We start from the raw sequence: 18,792 nt of genomic DNA, 5'->3' as shown, positions 1-18,792 counted from the left end.
TGATGAACGATATTGCATGTGCATCCTAAACATATTTTCTGTGCCTCAGACTGCCTAGAAATGGAATTGGTGGGTCAGAGGGAATGTGCATTTAATGTTCTGATAATTTTCACCAAATTGTCTTCCTAAGGGGATATGCTAATTTGCTCCCCTGCCACCAGTGTATGAAAGCACAGACCTTTTCAAAACCCACTTTGAGATTATTTCCAACCCTTAAAAATTTTCATTACAGGGTTCGAAAGCTTTGGAAGGTCACAGTGTTGGGTGTGTTTAGTCTTTTAGGGAGGAAACACTGTTCCCACCTGTTGGCAGTTCTCAGAATTGCCCCAAGCAGGCTACAGTTTGAGTTTGGTTTTTATGCGCCTGACAGACCTTATCTTGATTGAACTCCAACCAGGGGTCTCTGGAGGCCATCTGAGGCCACTGTCAGCCACTCTCGAGGTGCTAGCTCCCAGCATATAGTCCCAGCTCCATCTTTGGCCTTTGAATCTTACAAAGGAGACACTGCTGATATTATGGGCCGCTTCCTGCTGGGCCCCTCTGCCATGCTTTCACTACATTTGTGATGCCTGGCTGTCCCGTTCTGCCATCCCACTTCAGGACCTTTGTCCAGGCTGCTGCCTCACCTGGAGTGCACTCACATTCCTGCCCTTTGCCAACATGCCTTTTACTCACCTGTTACTCCTTGCTTAAACATCCCTTCTACCAGGAAGCTACCTGCCTTTGATCCCTTAGATGAAATAGGTTTCCCATCACACATTTTTCCTTTCTAGCACATACATTACTGGCAGTTATTTTTTATTTTGTTTAATTGTTTGATTTAAGTCTGCCTCTCTCAGTAAAATAAGCTGCATATAGGCAAAGGCCCAGCACAGTGCTTAGTTCATAATAGGTGCTTATTGAATGAACAAATGAGACAAATTTTTTTGGCAGAATCTGACACAAAATATCCTCCATATTTTTGTTACCTTGATTATATGTTCCCCTTGAGATGATTTTTTTTTTCATTTCAATAGATATTCGTACTTTTCTTTTGCAGTTGTTGACATTTTTTCCCTGAAACAAAGAAAACTAAAGGAAATGGAAACACTAAAAATATGTTTATGTATTGCTGATTATAAAATTATTAAATGTTTTCTGTAAATTTCCAAATAGTGCAGGAATATATGGAATAGAAAATAAAAGTCTCTTCATAAGGCCATCCTCCAGAAAATACTACTAATAATTTGTGTGTCCTTCCAGATTTTTTCTATACATATTAAAATCTATCTAGTGCTTGTTATGTACTAGGTACTGTTCTAAAGCACTTTACAAAAGTTAAGTCATGTAATCCTCACAGCATCCTTTGAGATAAAACTGTTATTATGCCACAGGTGAGGAAACAGGCATAGCAGCTAGTCACATTGCTAACAAATGGCAGAGCCAGAACTTGAACCCAGGCTCCACATGTAACCAGTGGCTAAAGCCATAGCCTATTCCAGGTGGTGCCCCCTGGGGTGGGTTGCTGGTGAGGATAGCTCCAGGAAAAATTCTTTAAAAATGAGGGGGAGGGCCTCCCCTGGTGGCTCAGTGGTTGAGCGCTGGGTTGTGAGGCTGCCCACAGCCTCTGCAGCGCAGGTTCGTTCCCTGGCCGCCAGCGAGGGTCCCACAAAAAAAAAAAAGAAGTGAGGGGGAGCTGATAGAGGGCAGCAAGGGGCACTAAACTAGCCAAGGTCACTGCCCAAATAGTTTACTGGTCACTGTCCGAGTTCTTCACCTGCACGCACAATTGCAAGACTACTCAGGCTCAAGGAACAACAAAGGGATTTAGTTAACAAACCAGGGAAAAACAAAGAGTTACTGAGGCCAATAATGCTCTTTACCTCACCCAAAGCCGTGTCCAGTGTTTCTCAGTGGCACAAAAGCAGTTAAAATGTGTCTTCCTGCCACTGTGGACACGGGGCAGCCAGACTATAGGCCAGGTTTCGACTCATGAAGACAACAAAAGACGCAACAGTAGATGCTCCATGAGCTGCTGGGATGCCCCAGCACAACCCCAGACAAGCACACTCAAAACAAAAGCGGTCGAATGACCACACTCACAAATCTCAACAAGACGCCAGGCTCCAGGTCTTCGCCTTTTCTGCCAGGGTGGAGCTCAGTAAGACGCCTGGCGCCTGGGTCTTCCTCTTTTCACCTGGCCACAACTCAGTAACACACCTGATCCCAGGTTTCCTTCCTCTCCACCAAGACCGCAACAACAGCAAAACCGGAAACCATTTCAGTCTCTCAGCTACTTGCAAAGCCCTGACAAGTGGCCACACTCAGGCATCTGAGTAAAAGGCCTGGCTCCAGGTCTCCGTCTTCTTCGCCAGGCCACAACAGCCTTATGGAAGATCCGGTGCAGTGGGGGCCCAAACCCACTGACCCCAAATGCTAAATTACAAAAACTGATTGCCCTTTTGCAGCCACTTGTATTACTTATCAGTCACTCCACCCCACTTTTAGCATTTTCCTTGGGGCTATCTATCCTCACCAGCAACCCCCCCCCCCAACTCAGTCCCAGGGGGCACCACCTGTAACAGAGCAACTGATAATATAAGGTGCTGCAGAAGGGGGGCAGATGGATTCAGTTTGTGACTGAATTTGGGATTCAGCATGAGGGGTCAGTGGATTTGGGGCCCTGTGCCAACCCACGCCGATCTTTCAGAAGGCTGTTGTGAATGAAGGTGGAGGCTTTCAGCAGCCAACCTTGGGGAGGAAAAGTTCAGAGGCTTTGCAAGTAGCCAAGTGACTGAAACTGTTTCCGGTTTTGCTGCTGTCGTGGCCTGGCAGAGACGGTGAAGACCTGGAGCCCGGCGTCTTACTGAGATGTGTGAGTGTGGTTGTTTGTCAGGTCATTCGACCGTTGTAGCTGCTGTTTTGAGTGTGCTTGTCTGGGGTTGTGCTGGGGCATCCCAGAAGCTCATGGAGCATCTCCTGTTTCGTCTTTTGTTGTCTTTGTGAGTGGAAACCTAGTCTATAGCCTGGCTGCCTCGTGTCCACAGTGGCAGGAAGACACCATCTTGGACACGTGGCCTATTCCGGAGAGGAGCTCTGTGCCCTCAGTGGTGGGAAGATGCTATTTTAACTGCTTTTGTGCAGGACTGAGAAACACTGGACACAGCTTTGGGTGAGGTAAAGGCCATTATTGGTCTTAGTAACTCTGTTTTTCCCTGGTTTGTTAACTAAATCCCTTGTTGTTCCCTGAGCCTGAGTAGTCTTGCAATTGTCCCTGTAGGCGAAGAACTCAGACAGTGACCAGTAAACTATTTGGGCAGTTTCCTTGGCCAGTTTTAGTGCCCCTGGTTACCCTGTATCACACACTCCTCTCAGCTGCTAAGCTGGTTTGTCTCTGATACATGGGGAAGAGGTTCTCTACTACGTGTGCCTTTTTATACTTTGACTTTTAAACCATGTGAATGTATGACATTTGAAAACATGGATTAAAAATAAAAGACAAGGGATCCCTGGTGGTGCAAGGAGTTAAGATGCAACCTATGAAGCTGTCCGCAGCCACTGCAGCATGAGTTCAATCCCCAGCCAGGGAGCTACCCACATGATGCAGCAGACCTCTCCTGTCTCGCCCGCTGCTCCCCTCAGCAGTGTATTTCAGTCAGTCCGCCTGTTCTGTTCCCTGCTGTGTCTCTGGTGGATCCTCTCACCCCCCACATACTTCTGGCCTGTACCCCCATAGTTCTTGTATGCAAAAATAAATAAATCTTAAAAAAATAATAAAAAAAACCCAGAATTTTTTAGTACAACAAACTTCTCTTCCTTAGTCGCTCCTTGGAGTCGTCTCTTTTCTCCACAGACTCAGGCTGGAGGGAAATGGGATTGTGGATTTGCTGACAGTGTTGTACTGTGTCTCTCCCATTCCTCACATCTCTCTGGGTTCAGTGGGTAAAGTTCTAAGGATCTCCAGTCTCTTAACATGCAGTCCTGTGTCTCCTGTATTTTAGCAGGGAGACCTGGAGGAGCAGCACTGACAGGGTGGGGTCTGCAGGTAGACAGTGCTTCCTGGTCCCCCCCACCCACCCCCCCCTCCTCCTATCTGTCCTTGGTATGCTGCCTTTTTCTGGAGTTAACGGGGTCTGTTAGCTAGTCTGTGCTGCTCTCCAACACCAGAGTACAGTGTGTAATCTATCTGTTTTATAAAGTATCCTGCATCTTCTCTAAGTCCTCAGCTAGACCATGGCCCTGAGAGCGTGTGGCTTGATCATCTTCCGAAGACGCCACATCCCCAAGATGGACAACAGTGCAATTGAGTTTCTACTGCTACAGGCATCAAATGGCATTCATCACTGGACTCCTCCCAAAGGTGCGAGGCCAAAGGGGCTGGCGCTTGGGGAAATGCCAGACGTTGTTCTGAACTCCACCCTGCCAGCCCCCCTGCAAGGCTTGCTTCTCCGTGACTGTGCAGCAGGAAGAGGGGTGGTGGGCAGGAGCCCTGATCCTTTCTACATACAAGGTCTCCGTGCCAGGCCAGATCATAGCTGGAAATAGAACTTTGTGATTGACTCCCAGAGCGGAAACTGCACCTGTTTTTGTTTTTCTTTTTTGTTGGGTTTTGTTTTTTTTTTTTTTTTTTTTTTTTTAGCCCCAGCCTCTGGGTGAGTGGCTGGATAGGAGAAAAGGAACTGGACTGGGAATTGGGGATTCTGCCCTTGGGTCATTACGGGGCTATAGGTCAGAAGCACAAAGTGAATAGTTCCCAGAGAGAAGGGCGTGAGATGGGAGAGGGATGAACAAGGATCCAGGGTTGATGGAAAACAAAAATGGGAACAGGAAATCCATTTTGCACATTTGAGTTTCACTAGGGAGAAGCAAGGTGAAAAAAGGGACAGAAGTGTCATAAATACTATGAATAGGAATATTCACACTTGTCTCCTGATCCCCTCAGTCACACTACCTAGTAGCTCTCAAAGTAAAATTTCAAAGGACCTCTCCTAACTTTTTTTCCTGCTTAAGCTTGGCGGAGACCTTACGAGGCTAATATGGGCAGAAAAAAAGGATGCTGACCCCAGAAGCCTCCGGAGGGGGCGCCAGATTCCCCCAGGATGGAGCCCCTATCTACTGAATAGATGCTGTTGGGAAGGATGTGCTCAGCGCCTCCTGAGGGAAGTTAGGACTCCCTGGGTCAGCATCACCTCAGTCACTACTTGCATCCCTCTAACCTTCCTCCCCCCATGCATCACCTGCCGTTGTCCATGGCTATGTGAGGTGCTCTTCAGAGAACACTTCCCAGAAGCCATGAGCCGGACTGGGTTTTTAAGTGCTAAACTCCTGGTTGTTTTCTGTGGGAGCTGTGCTGTAGCAGCTGACTCAGGACACTGCTATGAGGACCCTGGGAAGGAGGAGGGCTAGGGAATAACCTTGTCCAAACCGAGAAGGGAACAGCTAAGCGTTCCTGTTCCTCATGTGCTCCTGAACTAGGAGGCCTCCAGCAACTTGCTGGAGCCATGTGTTGACAGAAGTTGCCAGACCCCTCCCAGTCCTTTTTGGTCCCTCTGGGCAAGCTGAGAATTTGCAGGGAGGGCCTAGAGGCAAAGCTGAGGGCTGCTTCCAGTCTGCAGAGCTTCAAGTTCTCTTGAAATAGTTTCTTGGCACTGTCTGCTCAGGCTCGGGTCTTGCCAACAAATTTTCTTAGAACTGGCTCTCCGCTTGTCCTTAGTCTAAGTTCCCATCAGGCCTTTCCCTATGAAAGTGGAATCTGGCCTTGCTCAGTTAGAAAGATGAAAACAATTTAGAAAAGCCTTGATAGCTACTTGGAAACAGCTGCTAGTGCCGAAGTGCATGGTTTTGAGCCTGTCTGTTGGCCCTGGGGCTTCAGGGACCAACTGCAGACAGTGTTAAGTCCTCACTGTGGATTATAGCTGAAGTGCTGCCTCCACAGTGAGCTCCCACCTGCTAATAGGGACTGTCTCCCTTTGGGAAAATCACTTTAAGGTCTCCAAGAGAAATGTGGCCCTTGAGAACACGTGTAGGGCCGCAGCTACAAGCTTGCTTGGTTCTGGATGGCAGCAGACAAGAAAGCAGGTCATGAAGCCCCTATGTGGGGTCAGGAACAAGTATTAAAGCAACAGGAGATACACAGGTAGTCACAGCAGCAGCGTCCAGCAGTGACAGTGGCCCCCTGCCCTGTGAGTGGCCCCCCGGGGAGCCCTGTTAGCTTTTGTATGATTTATAGACAAAGCCAGCACAGGGCCAGGTTTAAGCCTAGTTTACAGAAATATGTGTTCGCACATGAGAACTATACATCAAGTTACATATTATTTACTGCTTTCCACACATGCGGACTATGTCCAAGGCTACATGTTATCTACTAGGTCACCTGTGCTGGAAGATCATGGCGAAAAACAGTCTGAGAAACTCTGAGAAAACCCTGTTTTTTCACAGGCCCTACACATGGGATGAGGAACTCCAAAGAATAAGTAGAGGTCTGAGGGAGGCCATCTCTCTCACCGTGGAAGAGCAGAGTATTCTAGGCCCATTTTGCCAAACATATGGTCTGTTTCACTCTGCAGAGATGGAGTGAGGAGGGATTGCCCAGACACCCAGAGCCAAAGAACTACATGCCCTACACCCCGTTCATATTGAGATTGCCAATCATCAGGCTTCCTTTGGCCTAACAATACCTCCAAAAGTCACCATCTTTAAATCATCTGTCTTGGGAAATCTAGCTTTGTTAAAATTTTCTCCTCTTCCTCTTTTCTCCAAATCAGGCCATGTGGAACCAGGAGAGAGTGACTTGGAAACAGCTTTGCGGGAGACAAAGGAAGAAGCAGGCATAGAACCGGGCCAGCTGACCATCATTGAGGGGTTCAGACGGGAGCTCAATTATGTGGCCTGGCAGAAGCCTAAGACGGTCGTCTACTGGCTGGCGGAGGTGAAGGACGGGGACGTGGCGATCCACCTCTCCCATGAGCACCAAGCCTACCGCTGGCTGGGGCTGGACGAGGCTTGCCAGTTGGCTCAGTTCAAGGAGATGAAGGCAGTACTCCAAGAAGGACACCAGTTTCTCTGCTCCACAGCGGCCTGAGCTGATCAGAACAGAGTTACCTCAGTAGGATCCTTGGGGAACCCACCTTTAGCTCCGGGGAAGGTGTTCTAGTCTTTCGCTCCTCACAGCAAAGAGCAGATTGGTTAGTGCGATCAGCTGAGGACTCTGAGAGCAAACAAAAATTGCAGCTGGTTAGAAAGGAAGGTAAAAGAAGAATAAAAAATAAATAAATAAAAGGCCAGGCTCAGTAAATGCATCCTTGTACTTTATAAATACACCTCAAGCAGCTCATCTGGCCTTCTAACCCTTTGTATTTATTTCTTGGACTTTTGCCTATGTTGGAGAGGAAAAAGCTAAAGCGCATTGGAGCTCTGCCCTCAGCCGGGGTGAAACCATGTTCGTGCCCAATCTCCCAAAGAAGCTAAGGCCAGGGAATCAGAATAGGGAGACCCAATACTGCCTACCTCTGGAATTCCAAGCCCTCTCACCCTCTCCCTACCAGTGTCCCCAGAACTGTGACCTGTACTCCGACAGGATATACAAGTGAGTGGGGCCAGAGCACAGGGGTTGGATTTCTTTTACTCACATAACTCTTCCTAGCACCAGGCACATAGGTTGGAGGTGCTCAGTAAATATTTGCTAAAATAATTGGGGACCCAAGAACTTTGGGCCATATCCTAAGTCATGACAGGGAGAGAGGAAGACAGGCAGCCCTACGCCGCCTGATACACACGCACCAAATTCAGCTCAGTCCTGTCTCCCAGAGTCAATAATGGGCCTTGTGGCATGACTGAGGTCCCTGGCAAGAGGCAGGCCCAGGCCTGAGGGGCTTTCCTGGACCACCCCACAGCCCTATCACTACACTACGCCTCACCTGCAGCTGCCTTTTCCACCTTAGCCAATTCTCGGCATTGGTGTTTCTCTCTCCCCACCTACTCCCTTTCTACACAATTCAACTGTGAGACCCAGAGGTGTGAGAGTTGGGTCTCAGCCCTCTTTTCCCTTGCTACTAGGCCTCAAGGAATACAGGGCAGGTGTTAGAACCTACAGCCCTTCCAGGCGCTGTTAGCAGCTACATTCATGTGGATCTTGTTAGAGAGTTGTTGCCCAATGAAGTGCAGAAGGTTGGATGAGAAGGGGCATTGGCAGAGGTCATTCTGGATTACCAGGGTTAAGAACAGCCACCCCAGAGGAAGGAGAAAGAAGTCACCCAGGTCTTAAGCAGGGCTTCCAGATGTTTTCAGTCACTGCTGCTCCGTGCAGACAGGGCAAAAGTACTACGAACAGGATCTTGGAGCTCTGCCAGGGACCTGAATGGTTTTGCTCCTCGCCCCTCTGTGCAGCACTCTGAAGGAGGCCTGCTGCAGGAAGTTTTTGGAGCTTAATGTTCTCTTTCCAGGCCAGCAGAGACCACATCCCACTGATTTAATAAATGCCTGCTGGGCAGTGGTGCCAAACCACAGACTAGCTGCTTCCTAACAAGGGCTGGCTGGCCCTGTGCTCTCAGCATGGGCGGATGTGGAGCCTCAAAATGCTAAGAACGCATATGTAAGCATTCGAAGGGACCTGGAAAGTGACCTGATTTTGCTGCTCATTTTTATAGCTGGGGAAATTGAGGCTCAAAAAGACCCTGGCAGTTGCCTACCTGTGGGGTGCTTTGGAGATGAGGTGCCCGAGGGAAGTCTTCAGAATAGCTTGGATAGCTTCAGTGTCTTTTCACTGGGCCCTGCAGAATTTTCCATTAAAACCCAGGTACAGTAGAGAAGGTGGGGGTGCTTGTAAGGGCAGGAATGGCCACAGTGCAGGTTTTCTGATCCCATGCAGACCGGGTAAAGGAGGAGTCAGAGTCCTTAGTGGTTTTTTGCAGGTCTTTTTATTGGGGTTCACCAGGCATATGGCAGGCAAGGGTGCTGGGGGGCCAGGAGGCTGGCAGGCCTCCCAGCCCCCAGCAAGTCTTCACTCTATCTGGGCTCTCTGGCATTCTCTGCTTCTGCTTCTTTGCTTCTCTCATCGGCATCTTTCTCAGCTTCTGCTGGCATCCCTGTGACGCCACCCTTAAAAGCACAGTCTTAGCTCAGCTGAATCCCATCTACCTATGCCCACACCCTATTCCAGGTGCCCACCATCAGGCATGCATTTAGGACCGCAAGGATCCATCATCTATCCTGATGGCGGAAGGGCAGAAAACCCTGACATTTTCTTTACCCTACAGTGCTTAAATCATATGCTTGCTTTGCAGGAAGACTTTGGCAGTAGGGTGGGACCTGGGCACGTTATAGGAGGTGGATGAGGGTGAGAGAGTGGGACCGAGATAGGGATGTGGCAGGCTTTGCCGTTACCACTGTGCTTCTGCCAGCCAAATTTGCTCAGTGGGAACTCAGAGGCCCGGGAGCATTACAAAGTCCACTCACTCCCTCACCCCCACTACCCCCTGCCAACTGGGCAGAGAAGCACTCTGCTGAGGCTGCACTTTGGGCTAGGCCAGGGCTCAGAGGCCTCAGCAGCGTTATACCTGCTGGAAGGTTTTTCTTTTTTTTTCTTTTTCAGAACATGGGGAGGCTTAGAACTGCTGAAGTGGGAGATCCCTGCCTCAGCCCCTCTGAGAGCTCACTTGGGATCCTAGCTAGTCTGCCTGCCTCTTGGCTCTCAGAGTCCCTGAGTTCTAGAGTGCGGTCCTTCCCAGGTTCAGTATGTAGTTTCAGTGGGTTGTGTGGCCTGGACAAGGACAGAGATGACTGATGGGATCGTCCTTTCACTCCACGGTGATGGTGATGGCCCCAAGGATCAAACTTAGGGAATAGGGAGGTAGAGGAGACTGTTCTGGGGCAGAGAGTGGCACGTCTCTCTTCTTTCTGCAGGAATCAGAAGAAAGAGGACAGTTCCCTCCTATGGTCTCAGTAGAGGTTGGCCTGGAGAAGGGTACTAGAATCTACTGTTTGGCAATGAGCAGCCTCTTACCTGAGATCCTTTGTAGAAAAATTTCTCTCAGTATTTCTATGGCTCCTAGCCTCTTGTCTTCAAAAATACTTTCCCAGAACACTCAGATGAGTGTTCCATAGCTACTTCTCCTTCAAAACTCAGGCACCTTGGTGTAGGGGGCAGGAGGACACAGCAGGTTCTCGGTGACCCGAGCAGACTGGGTAAAGGAGGAGTCCTGGAGCCTTCAGTTTGGCTTTTCAGGCTTTTATTGGGATTTACCAGGCACACGGCAGGCAGGGGTGCTGGGGGGCGGAGAGGCTGGCAGGTCTCCCAGCCCCCAGCATGTCTTCACTCTGGGCTCTCCAGCCTGCTCTGGTGGTCTCTGCTTCTCTTTCACTCTGCTCTTGGTTCTGCTTCTCTGCTCTCTTGGCATCCCTGTGACGCTGCCCTTATAAGCCCAGTCTCTTAGCCCAGGTGTGCCTACTTATGCATGCCCACACCCCACTCCAGGTGCCCGCCATCAGGCATGCATTTAGGACCGCAGGGATCCATCATCAATCCTAATGGTGGAAGGGCAGAAAAGCCTGATACTTTTTATTTACCCTACACTTGGGCAGTTGCTTCACTACCTTTTTTTTTTTTTTTTTAAAGATTTATTTATTTATTTATACAAGCACTGGGTACAGTCAGAAGCGCGGGAGGGTGAGAGGATTCACCAGGGCCAGAGTGGGGAACAGAACAGGCGGACGGACAAAATACACTGCTGAGGGGAGCAGCGGGCCCGGCAGGAGAGGTCTGCGCGCCATGTGGGACCCTCGCCGGTGGCCGGGGATCCAACTGGTGCTCACAGTCTGCGGGCAGCTTCGCAGCTCAGCGCTGCGCCACCAGGGGAGCCCCTGCTTTCTTATCTATATCCTGTATCACTGTTTCTCTTTTAGTTCAGAGACCCCTTTCAACATGACCCATGTCTTTGGCCTTCCAACCCCCGACACCTTCCTCCATCCTCTCCTCCCTATGTGCGCTATGTCCCAGACACACCTTCGAAGACCATCATTCTCAGACATCAGAGCTGAGCACTGGCACAGGCAGGCCTGAGGGAAGCTGGTGGTGCAGTGGTCGGGCCTGCATGCCTGCCTTGGTCACGGCCTCAGTATGTGATCTTGGGCAGACTAACTGCTCTGGGTCTGTTTCCTGATTAAAACAAGGAAGCTGGACCAGATAACCTCGCTGGTTCCTATCAGAGCGGATAGTCTTTAGGATTGGCTTGAACTCCTTAACTTACTGTGTAAAGATCAAAATTCTGACAGACTCTACCTCTGTTCAGTTATTCCATGTCTAAGATGTTCTGGTTTTCTGATTCCAAGTTCAAAACGCTAAGTGTAAATAAAAATAACACAACTATTCGCTAGTTGAGAATCAACTCATTAGAGTTCATGCCTGACATAGGATATTATGCAGTTGTAAGAAAAAAATAGAATTGTATTTAGGTACATTTTTACCTATTAAAAATTAAATTTTAATAAAAACAAAAGCAAAATGCCATGTGAGGGGCTGTCTGATCACCAGTGGGATCTGGGATATGCACAGAGTGGTGGCCAACTGGTGCAGGAGAGAGGATGGAACCATTGGCCATGTTGGTCCTTGCTGGAGATGTGGAGGGGTGACAGTGACAACTCCAGGACAAAGGCCAGGGGGCTGAAGCCCCTGTGGCTGTCTCTGAAATCAGATGCCAATAAAGGAAGAGAAGGAAGTTGTGCTTCCTTCTCCGCAGAGGCCCCACCTCCAGTGGAACAAGTACTCCTGGTTGGAAAGTGAGAGGAGTGAAATTGCACCCCCCCAAAAAAAATCTGTTTCCTTCACATATCTTCCATCACCCCTACTTTACAGTTAGTCATCGTGTTTATCCCCAAGGGCTGATGGGGTATCCTCTTTCTGTAGTTTGTTAAATGTCTCCTCAAATGCTGTCACTCCTCTGGTGGGAGTTACAGAGTTACAATGTGAAGAACTATTGTGCAACTTTTTTAAAAAATTAGGTATGGCAATTGGGGTAATTTTAATATGGATTGGGTTTTCGTACATATTAAGGAATTATCTATTTTCATTTTTCCAGGACATGCATGCTGAAGTGTCATAATGTCTTCAAGTTATTTTCAAAATGTTTAGGGGAAAAATACACATACACAGAATATAGTACAGTAAATACAGCAAAACTTTAACAACGGTTCAGTCAAGATTGTGATAGATAAGTGTTTATTATACTAGACTATCCGTTTTTCCATGCTTTTCAAATGTTTTCATAAGAAAAGTTGGAAACCCGTGAGTATGGTCTGAACTAGGCAACAAAACTACACATAGAAGCAAAGGCAAGAAGGGACGACTGGTTGTCTCTGCATGGGGAAAAGAGGTTACAGTGTTCTCTTTCCACTCTTCTGAATATTCCACACTTTCTTTTTTTTTTTTAGATTTTATTTATTTATTTATACAAGCACTGGGTACAGTCAGAAGCATGGGAGGGTGAGAGAATCCACCAGAGCCAGAGCGGGGAGCAGAGCAGGCAGAAGGACCGAAGTACACTGCTGAGGGGAGCAGCGGGCAGCAGGAGAGGTCTGCGCGCCATGTGGGCCCCTCGCTGGTGGCCGGGGATCGAACCGGCGCTGCAGAGGCTGAGGGCAGCTTTGCAATCCAGTGCTCAACCACTGAGCCACCAGAGAGGCCCAATATTCCACCCTTTCTATAATGATGGAGTGTCACCTTTGTGTCAACGACTTTCAAAACATTTGGTTTCTATTTAAATGTGATTTAAAGGTATGTTTTATTTTATGTTTAAATTTTCATTGAGGTTAGTTTCCATCACTGACAGTATTTTAGAAGTACAGGCTCCCCCTTTCAGGTATGGTTATCACAGTGCACCCACCACCCAAACACCCAGACTCCATTGTGCTCCCTTCCACTTTTCTTGTCCTTTCGCTCCCCCCTCCCCCTCTGGATGCCTTCTATAGTCACTTTTCAAGGATTAATTTTTTTTTTTATATTACACTGTTGTGTTTATTTATTTATTTATTTATTTATTTATTTATTTATTTATTTATTTATTTATACAAGAACCCAGGTACAGGCCAGATGCGTGGGAGGGTGAGAGGATTCACCAGAGACAGAGGGGGAACAGAACAGGCAGACTGACGAAATACACTGCTGAGGGGAGCAGCGGGCAAGACAGGAGAGGTCTGCTTGCCATGTGGGTTGCTCCGAGGCCCAGCACTCCGATGGAACCAGCACTGCAGAGGCTGAGGACAGCTTCACAGCGCTGCACTCAACCGCCTGTGCCACCAGGGAGGCCCTGTTTTTGTTTTTGCATAGAAGAACTGGGGTGTAGACCAGGGGTGCAGGAGGATGGTGAGAGGATTCACCAGAGACAGAGTGGGGAGCAGAACAGGTGGATTTACTGAGGGGAGCAGCAGGCGAGACAGGAGAGGTCTGCTGTGCCATGTGGGGTAGCTCCCTGGACAGCAATGGAACTCAGGTGGAGGTGATCGCACTGAGACTTAACCTCTAGTCCACCAGGGAGGCCCTCAAAGGTTAATTTTGTTTGACTTTATCTACCTTTGTTTGGTTTCTCTCTATTCCACATATTAGTGACACCATCTGATATTTGTCTTTCTCCTTTTAGCTTATTTTGATTAGCATAATCCCTTCCCGCTCCATCCATGTTACTACAAATAGCATGAGTTTCTCTTTTTTTGATCACCAAGTAGTATTCCACTGAGTACAAGAAGATGATCTTTTTGATCCACTCATCTGTTTTTGGGCACTTAGGTGGTTTTCATAGCTTGGCTACCGTAAATAGTGCTACAATAAACACAGGAGTGTAAGTTTCCTTTCAAATGAGTGTTTTGTGTTTTTTGTGGAGATATCTAGGAATAGAATTGCTGGGTTGTATGGCAAATCCACTTTTAGTCTTTTGAGAAACTTCCATGCTGTTTCCCATAGGGCTGGGTCAGCCTACATTCCCATCAACAGTGTAGAAGTACGTCTTTTTCTTCACATCCTTGCCAGTGCTTGCTTCGGATCTTTTATGTTTTTTTTTTTTTTAAATTTGGTGTGACATATTGTAATTTATGGCATAACAAAGTAATATTAATGGGATAGTTTTAAATCAGCTCTTGAGAGAGAGTCAAAAAAAATCATCAAAACTGCTAACATTTATCAGGTTTCCTCTATGTCAGGCATAATACCAAGTGCTTTACATTTATCAGCTCATTTAAAGCTGGCAATAGCTTGATACTGAATTAGACAATTATCCCCATTTCATAGATGAGGAATCAGAAAAGAGAAGTGAAATAATTTGAGCAAGTTTGGATAGCTATCTAGCTAGCTAGCTATCGGATCTTTTTGATGTGAGCCATTCTCAAAGGTGTAAGGTGTATCTCATTGTAGCTTTGATTTGCATTTCCCTAATAAGTGATGATGAACATTTTTGCATGTGCCTGTTGGCCAACTATATGTCTTCTTGGAGAAGTGTCTATTTATTATTATTTTTTAAATAATAAATTTTATTTTTATATTCCCCATACAATTGCAACCCCCTCATTCTGACCCCAATCCCTCCCCTCCCGCCCCCCACCCCCCAAAAGTGTCTCTGGTTCATAGTTTTTTGTTGATTTTGATTTTCACTTTCTTACAGTTATTCATTTTCCTGGTCCCTTATTTAAGTTTTCTAGATTCCTGCTATGAGTGAGACCATCTGGTATTTTTCTTTTTCTTTCTGGCTTATTTCGCTGAGCATGATCCCTTCCAGCGCCATCCATGTTGCTGCAAATTGCGTGTGTTTATCTTTTTTGATTGCTGAGTAATATTCCATGGTATATATATACCCCATCTTCTTGATCCAGTCATCTATTTTTGGGCATTTGGGCTGTTTCCAAAGCTTAGCTATTGTAAATAGTGCTGTGAGAAGTGTCTATTTAAGTCTTCTGCCCATTTCTTTTATTGGGTTATTTGTTTTCTTTTTGTTAAGTTGTGTGAGTTCTTTGTAGACCTTTGATATCAGTCCCTTGTCAGATGTACAGTTTGTAAATATTTTCTCCCATTCAGTAGGGTGCTTTTTCATTTTAGTTGTGGTTTTTGTTTTGTTTTGTTTCTTCTGTACAGAGCATTCTAGTTTGATGTAGTACCAACTGTTTATAGTGTTTTTTGTTTTCCTTGCAGCTAGAGGGGAATCCACAAAGATTGGAAATTACATCATGAAGTATTTTACCTACGTTTTCTTCTGTGTATTTTATGGTTTTAGATCTTACATCCAAGTCTTTCCTACACAAAGAGTATGTTTTTCAAGGAGGCTTTGGTCTCTCTAATGGGAAAAAAATAACAAACAACAACAACACTGGTTTGGGCGTGAGCAGGAAACATTCAAATGTTAGCAAAGTTCTTTGTGAGTAGATGCAATTTTTAACAGGACTTAAGCTACAAAAGGCTGGGAAATAGGAAAGGAGGGGCCAACGTAGGTAAAAATCTATTCCTAGTTGAAAAAGAATTCTTCCTTTTTCAAAAGTGAGTTATTCCTTCCCCCAGTTGGACCAAACCCCAGGTAGCGGGCACGGCAGGAGAGGCGCCCCATCTCCGGAGGGACACAGGCCAGGGCTAAGCCATGTTCCTGAAAGGTGGGTAAATGTTGGGTCAGTGAGTCAGGGTCTCCAGATGTAGAATACGAGCTTCTAGTCCAGTCTAGGTTACTTACTTGGGTCAATGTTGGTCTCTTTCAGACATTGAGAGAGACAATGTCTCTGTGTTCATCTATGCTTTGTGACTAATGGGGTCAATCACAGAAGCCAAACTAGGAACCAGGTTACTCCCAGGTAGGAGTAAGCAATGAGTACAGTATGTTGACTCTAAGGGTAAAATGCTCATAGGCGACAAAGGTCACCAAGAAAACATTTCGGCTAGAACTACTATTCTCTGATTATTCTGATAGACAGTTAAAAAATTTTTTAATGTAATTCACATTTTTTAAAACTCACCCTTTTAAACCGTACAATTCAATGTTTAGTTTATTCACATTACCACTACTAATTCTAAAACATTCTCTCACCCACAAAAGAAACTCCAACCTGGTGGACCTCCCTGGTGGCACAGGGGTTAAAATCTCAGTGTGGCAGCCACTGCTGCGTGAGTTCAATCCCCAGCCAGGGAGCTAACCCACATGGGCAGCAGACCTCTCCTGTCTCACCTGCTCCCCTCTCCCCAGCCCTCCCTTCACCCCCCACCTCTGGCCTATACCCCAGTTCTTGTAAGCATAAATAAAAAAATCTTTAAAATAAAGAAGAAAGAAACTCCAACCTGTTAGCAGTCACTCCCAATGCCCCGCCAACTCTACTTACGTCAGTACCACACGATCTTGATTACTGCAGATTTGTGGTAAGTTTTGACATGGGGAAATTTGATTCCTTCGGCTTCTTCTTTTTCAAGATTGCTATGCCTTCTCTGTGTCCCTTAATTTCCATATGAGTTTTAGGATCAGTTTGTCAGCAAAAAGCTTTAGGATCAGTTTGTCTGCAAAAAGCCCTGTTGGGATTTTGATAGGTATTGTGTTGAATCTGTAGATCAGTTTAGGGAATGTTATCATTTAGTAGTAAGCCTTTCAATCTACAGTTATGTCTCTTTTTTTAAATGTTTTTTATTTTTATTTTTGCAAAGAAGAACTGGGGTTCAGGCCAGAGGTGTGGGGAGTGAGAGGATTCACTAGAGACAGAATGGGGAACAGATAGGCAGATCTACTGAAAGACACTGCTGAAGGGAGAAGCAGGTGAGACAGGAGAGGTCTGCTGTGCCAGGTGGGTTATCTCCCTGGCCGGGATGGGCTTCCTCTCTGTCTTTCCCTATTCCTATTCCTATTCCTATTCCTATTCCTATTCCTATTCCTATTCCTATTCCTATTCCTATTCCTATTCCTATTCCTATTCCTATTCCCAGCCAAACACAGCGTTGCCTCCTATGGCCAAGAATTCTCCCTTCTTCCAGACTGCAGAAAAGCTCCTTGGCCATGAGGAAGTAAATAGCTAACCTCGAGATAAACAACAAATTGTTCCTTGAGGCCTGGGGTATTTTCCAGAGAGGGGAAGTGTCAGCAGAAGCCCCACTGATGCAGACAATGACAGGAAAGGAAATCACCCAGTTGCCATTGCAGTTTTCTTCAAGACCAGGTCCCAGGAGGCCTCTCCTTGCAAGGATGGGCTGTGCAGTGGTTCCCTGAGCAGAAGACACTCTTTCTCAAATGCTTTTCAAAATATGTGCATAAGGATGTGCATGTGTGAGCAAAACAGAAACAGAGGTATGAGAAGGATTCAGATCTTAGAGGCTTTGAATACTAGAGCTTGACTTTTTTCTCCCCCTAAATGACATGATTGAATTTCAGAAAGATTTCCTTGAAGCTATGTGGATTGTATTGAAAGGCCCAAGAATGGAAAGAGTTAGGCCGCTGCAGTGGTCCAGACCATAATTGTTAAAATCCGATGTGGGATAATGGACAGAGAATGGAGAGGTCAGTATTGGCCTTGGACATGAGGAGAGAAGGGACCAGAAAGCTCAGTGAGGTATACCAGCAGAAGATTTGCTTTGGAGCCAGTCCTGCAGGCTTAGAGATGCTTTATCCAAATCTGGGGGAACAAGGGCAAAGCAAGTCCCAGAAATCCCACATCTGGGCTTTGAGAGATGACTTGATCAGGGTATAGCCTGATACAGTGCCAGAAAGGAAACTGAGGCAGATTCTCATGACACACAAAGACACAGAATGGGGGTATTAGCCTTCAGTCCCAGATTTCCTGCAGTGGGCACTCAATCCCCATTACCTCTGAAGAAGAGTGTTCCCTATTCCTGCATATCAGCCCCTACTACCAGCTCAAGGGCACAAGAGAGATGGATGGGGAATTCTGGCCATGACAAAGCTTCAGGAAGCTCTACAGAAGAGGGGCAGACCCCCATCCAGATGTGCAGAGAGAGTTAACTTGGAATGTACCAGAGATGCTGGCAGAGATGGGGATTTGGACAAGGCTGGAAGGCACAGAGCTACTGGCAGCCTAGGGAATAGGGTTAGAGGTAGCTCTCAGCCCAGTGCCTCCCCTCCCCCTCCCTTCAAGACCTAGTTCTTTCTCATCGTTCCTGACCTTCTAGTTCCCACCTCCAACTTCCCGAACCTCTATTTTGGTGTCAGTGAAGAAAAGGAGAGGCACGTCTTGGCCAGGTGGATGGCAGCTTTGGAAACACATTTCACTGGCGCCCCATCTCTGGAGGGCTAAGCCATGTTACTGAAAGGTCGTGAATGTCAGGTCAGAGAGTCTGCGTCTCTGGGTGCAGAATACCAGCTTCTAATCCAATCTAGGTTACTTACTTGGATCAATGTCGGTCTCTTTCAGACACTGAGAGAGACAATGTCTCTGTGTTCATCTGTGCTTTGTGATTAATGGGGTCAATCACAGAAGCCAAACTAGGAACCAGATTGCAAGCCAAGGTCCAGTTCCTGGGATTTGGCCAGACTAGGGCAGTCTTCCCTTTGGCTTTGCTTGGTGTGTACCCTCCCCCTTCCAGGCTGTAAGATGCTGCTGCCTGCCCTTGGTGCCCTTCTATAGGGTCCGCCTCCTTCTCCAAGTGAGAATGCTTGGGCCTCACAGATTACTGTACCCTTCCCATGCCATCTCCAACAGCACACACTTCTTGTTCCTGGTCTGTTCGGCAGAACTGTCTGCAGCTCTGAAAATATTCTATAATCTGTGCTGCCCAATATGTTAGCCTCTAGTCACACATGGCTTTGGAACACTTGAAAAATGATTAGTGTGCCTGAAGAAGTGTATTTAAAATTTTAA

The 18,792-nt window shown here is 46.9% G+C and overlaps 1 protein-coding gene across 1 annotated transcript; it reads left to right on the top strand.

Annotated features, from left to right (window-relative positions):
• Nucleotides 1–4,212: 4,212 nt before the first annotated feature.
• NUDT2 (nudix hydrolase 2) lies at nt 4,213–7,140 on the top strand (the record flags this gene model as incomplete). Its single annotated transcript, XM_084236583.1, has 2 exons — nt 4,213–4,339; nt 6,744–7,140. 2 exons carry the CDS (start codon nt 4,213–4,215, stop codon nt 7,058–7,060), a joined length of 444 nt encoding a protein of 147 aa, XP_084092709.1. The 3' UTR covers nt 7,061–7,140.
• Nucleotides 7,141–18,792: the final 11,652 nt, after the last annotated feature.

Source organism: Talpa europaea, assembly GCF_964194135.1.
Source record: "Talpa europaea genome assembly, chromosome: 7".
Lineage (NCBI taxonomy): Eukaryota > Metazoa > Chordata > Mammalia > Eulipotyphla > Talpidae > Talpa > Talpa europaea.
The sequence above is the reverse complement of the archived record's forward strand: the minus strand, read 5'-3'. Positions and strand labels throughout refer to the sequence as shown.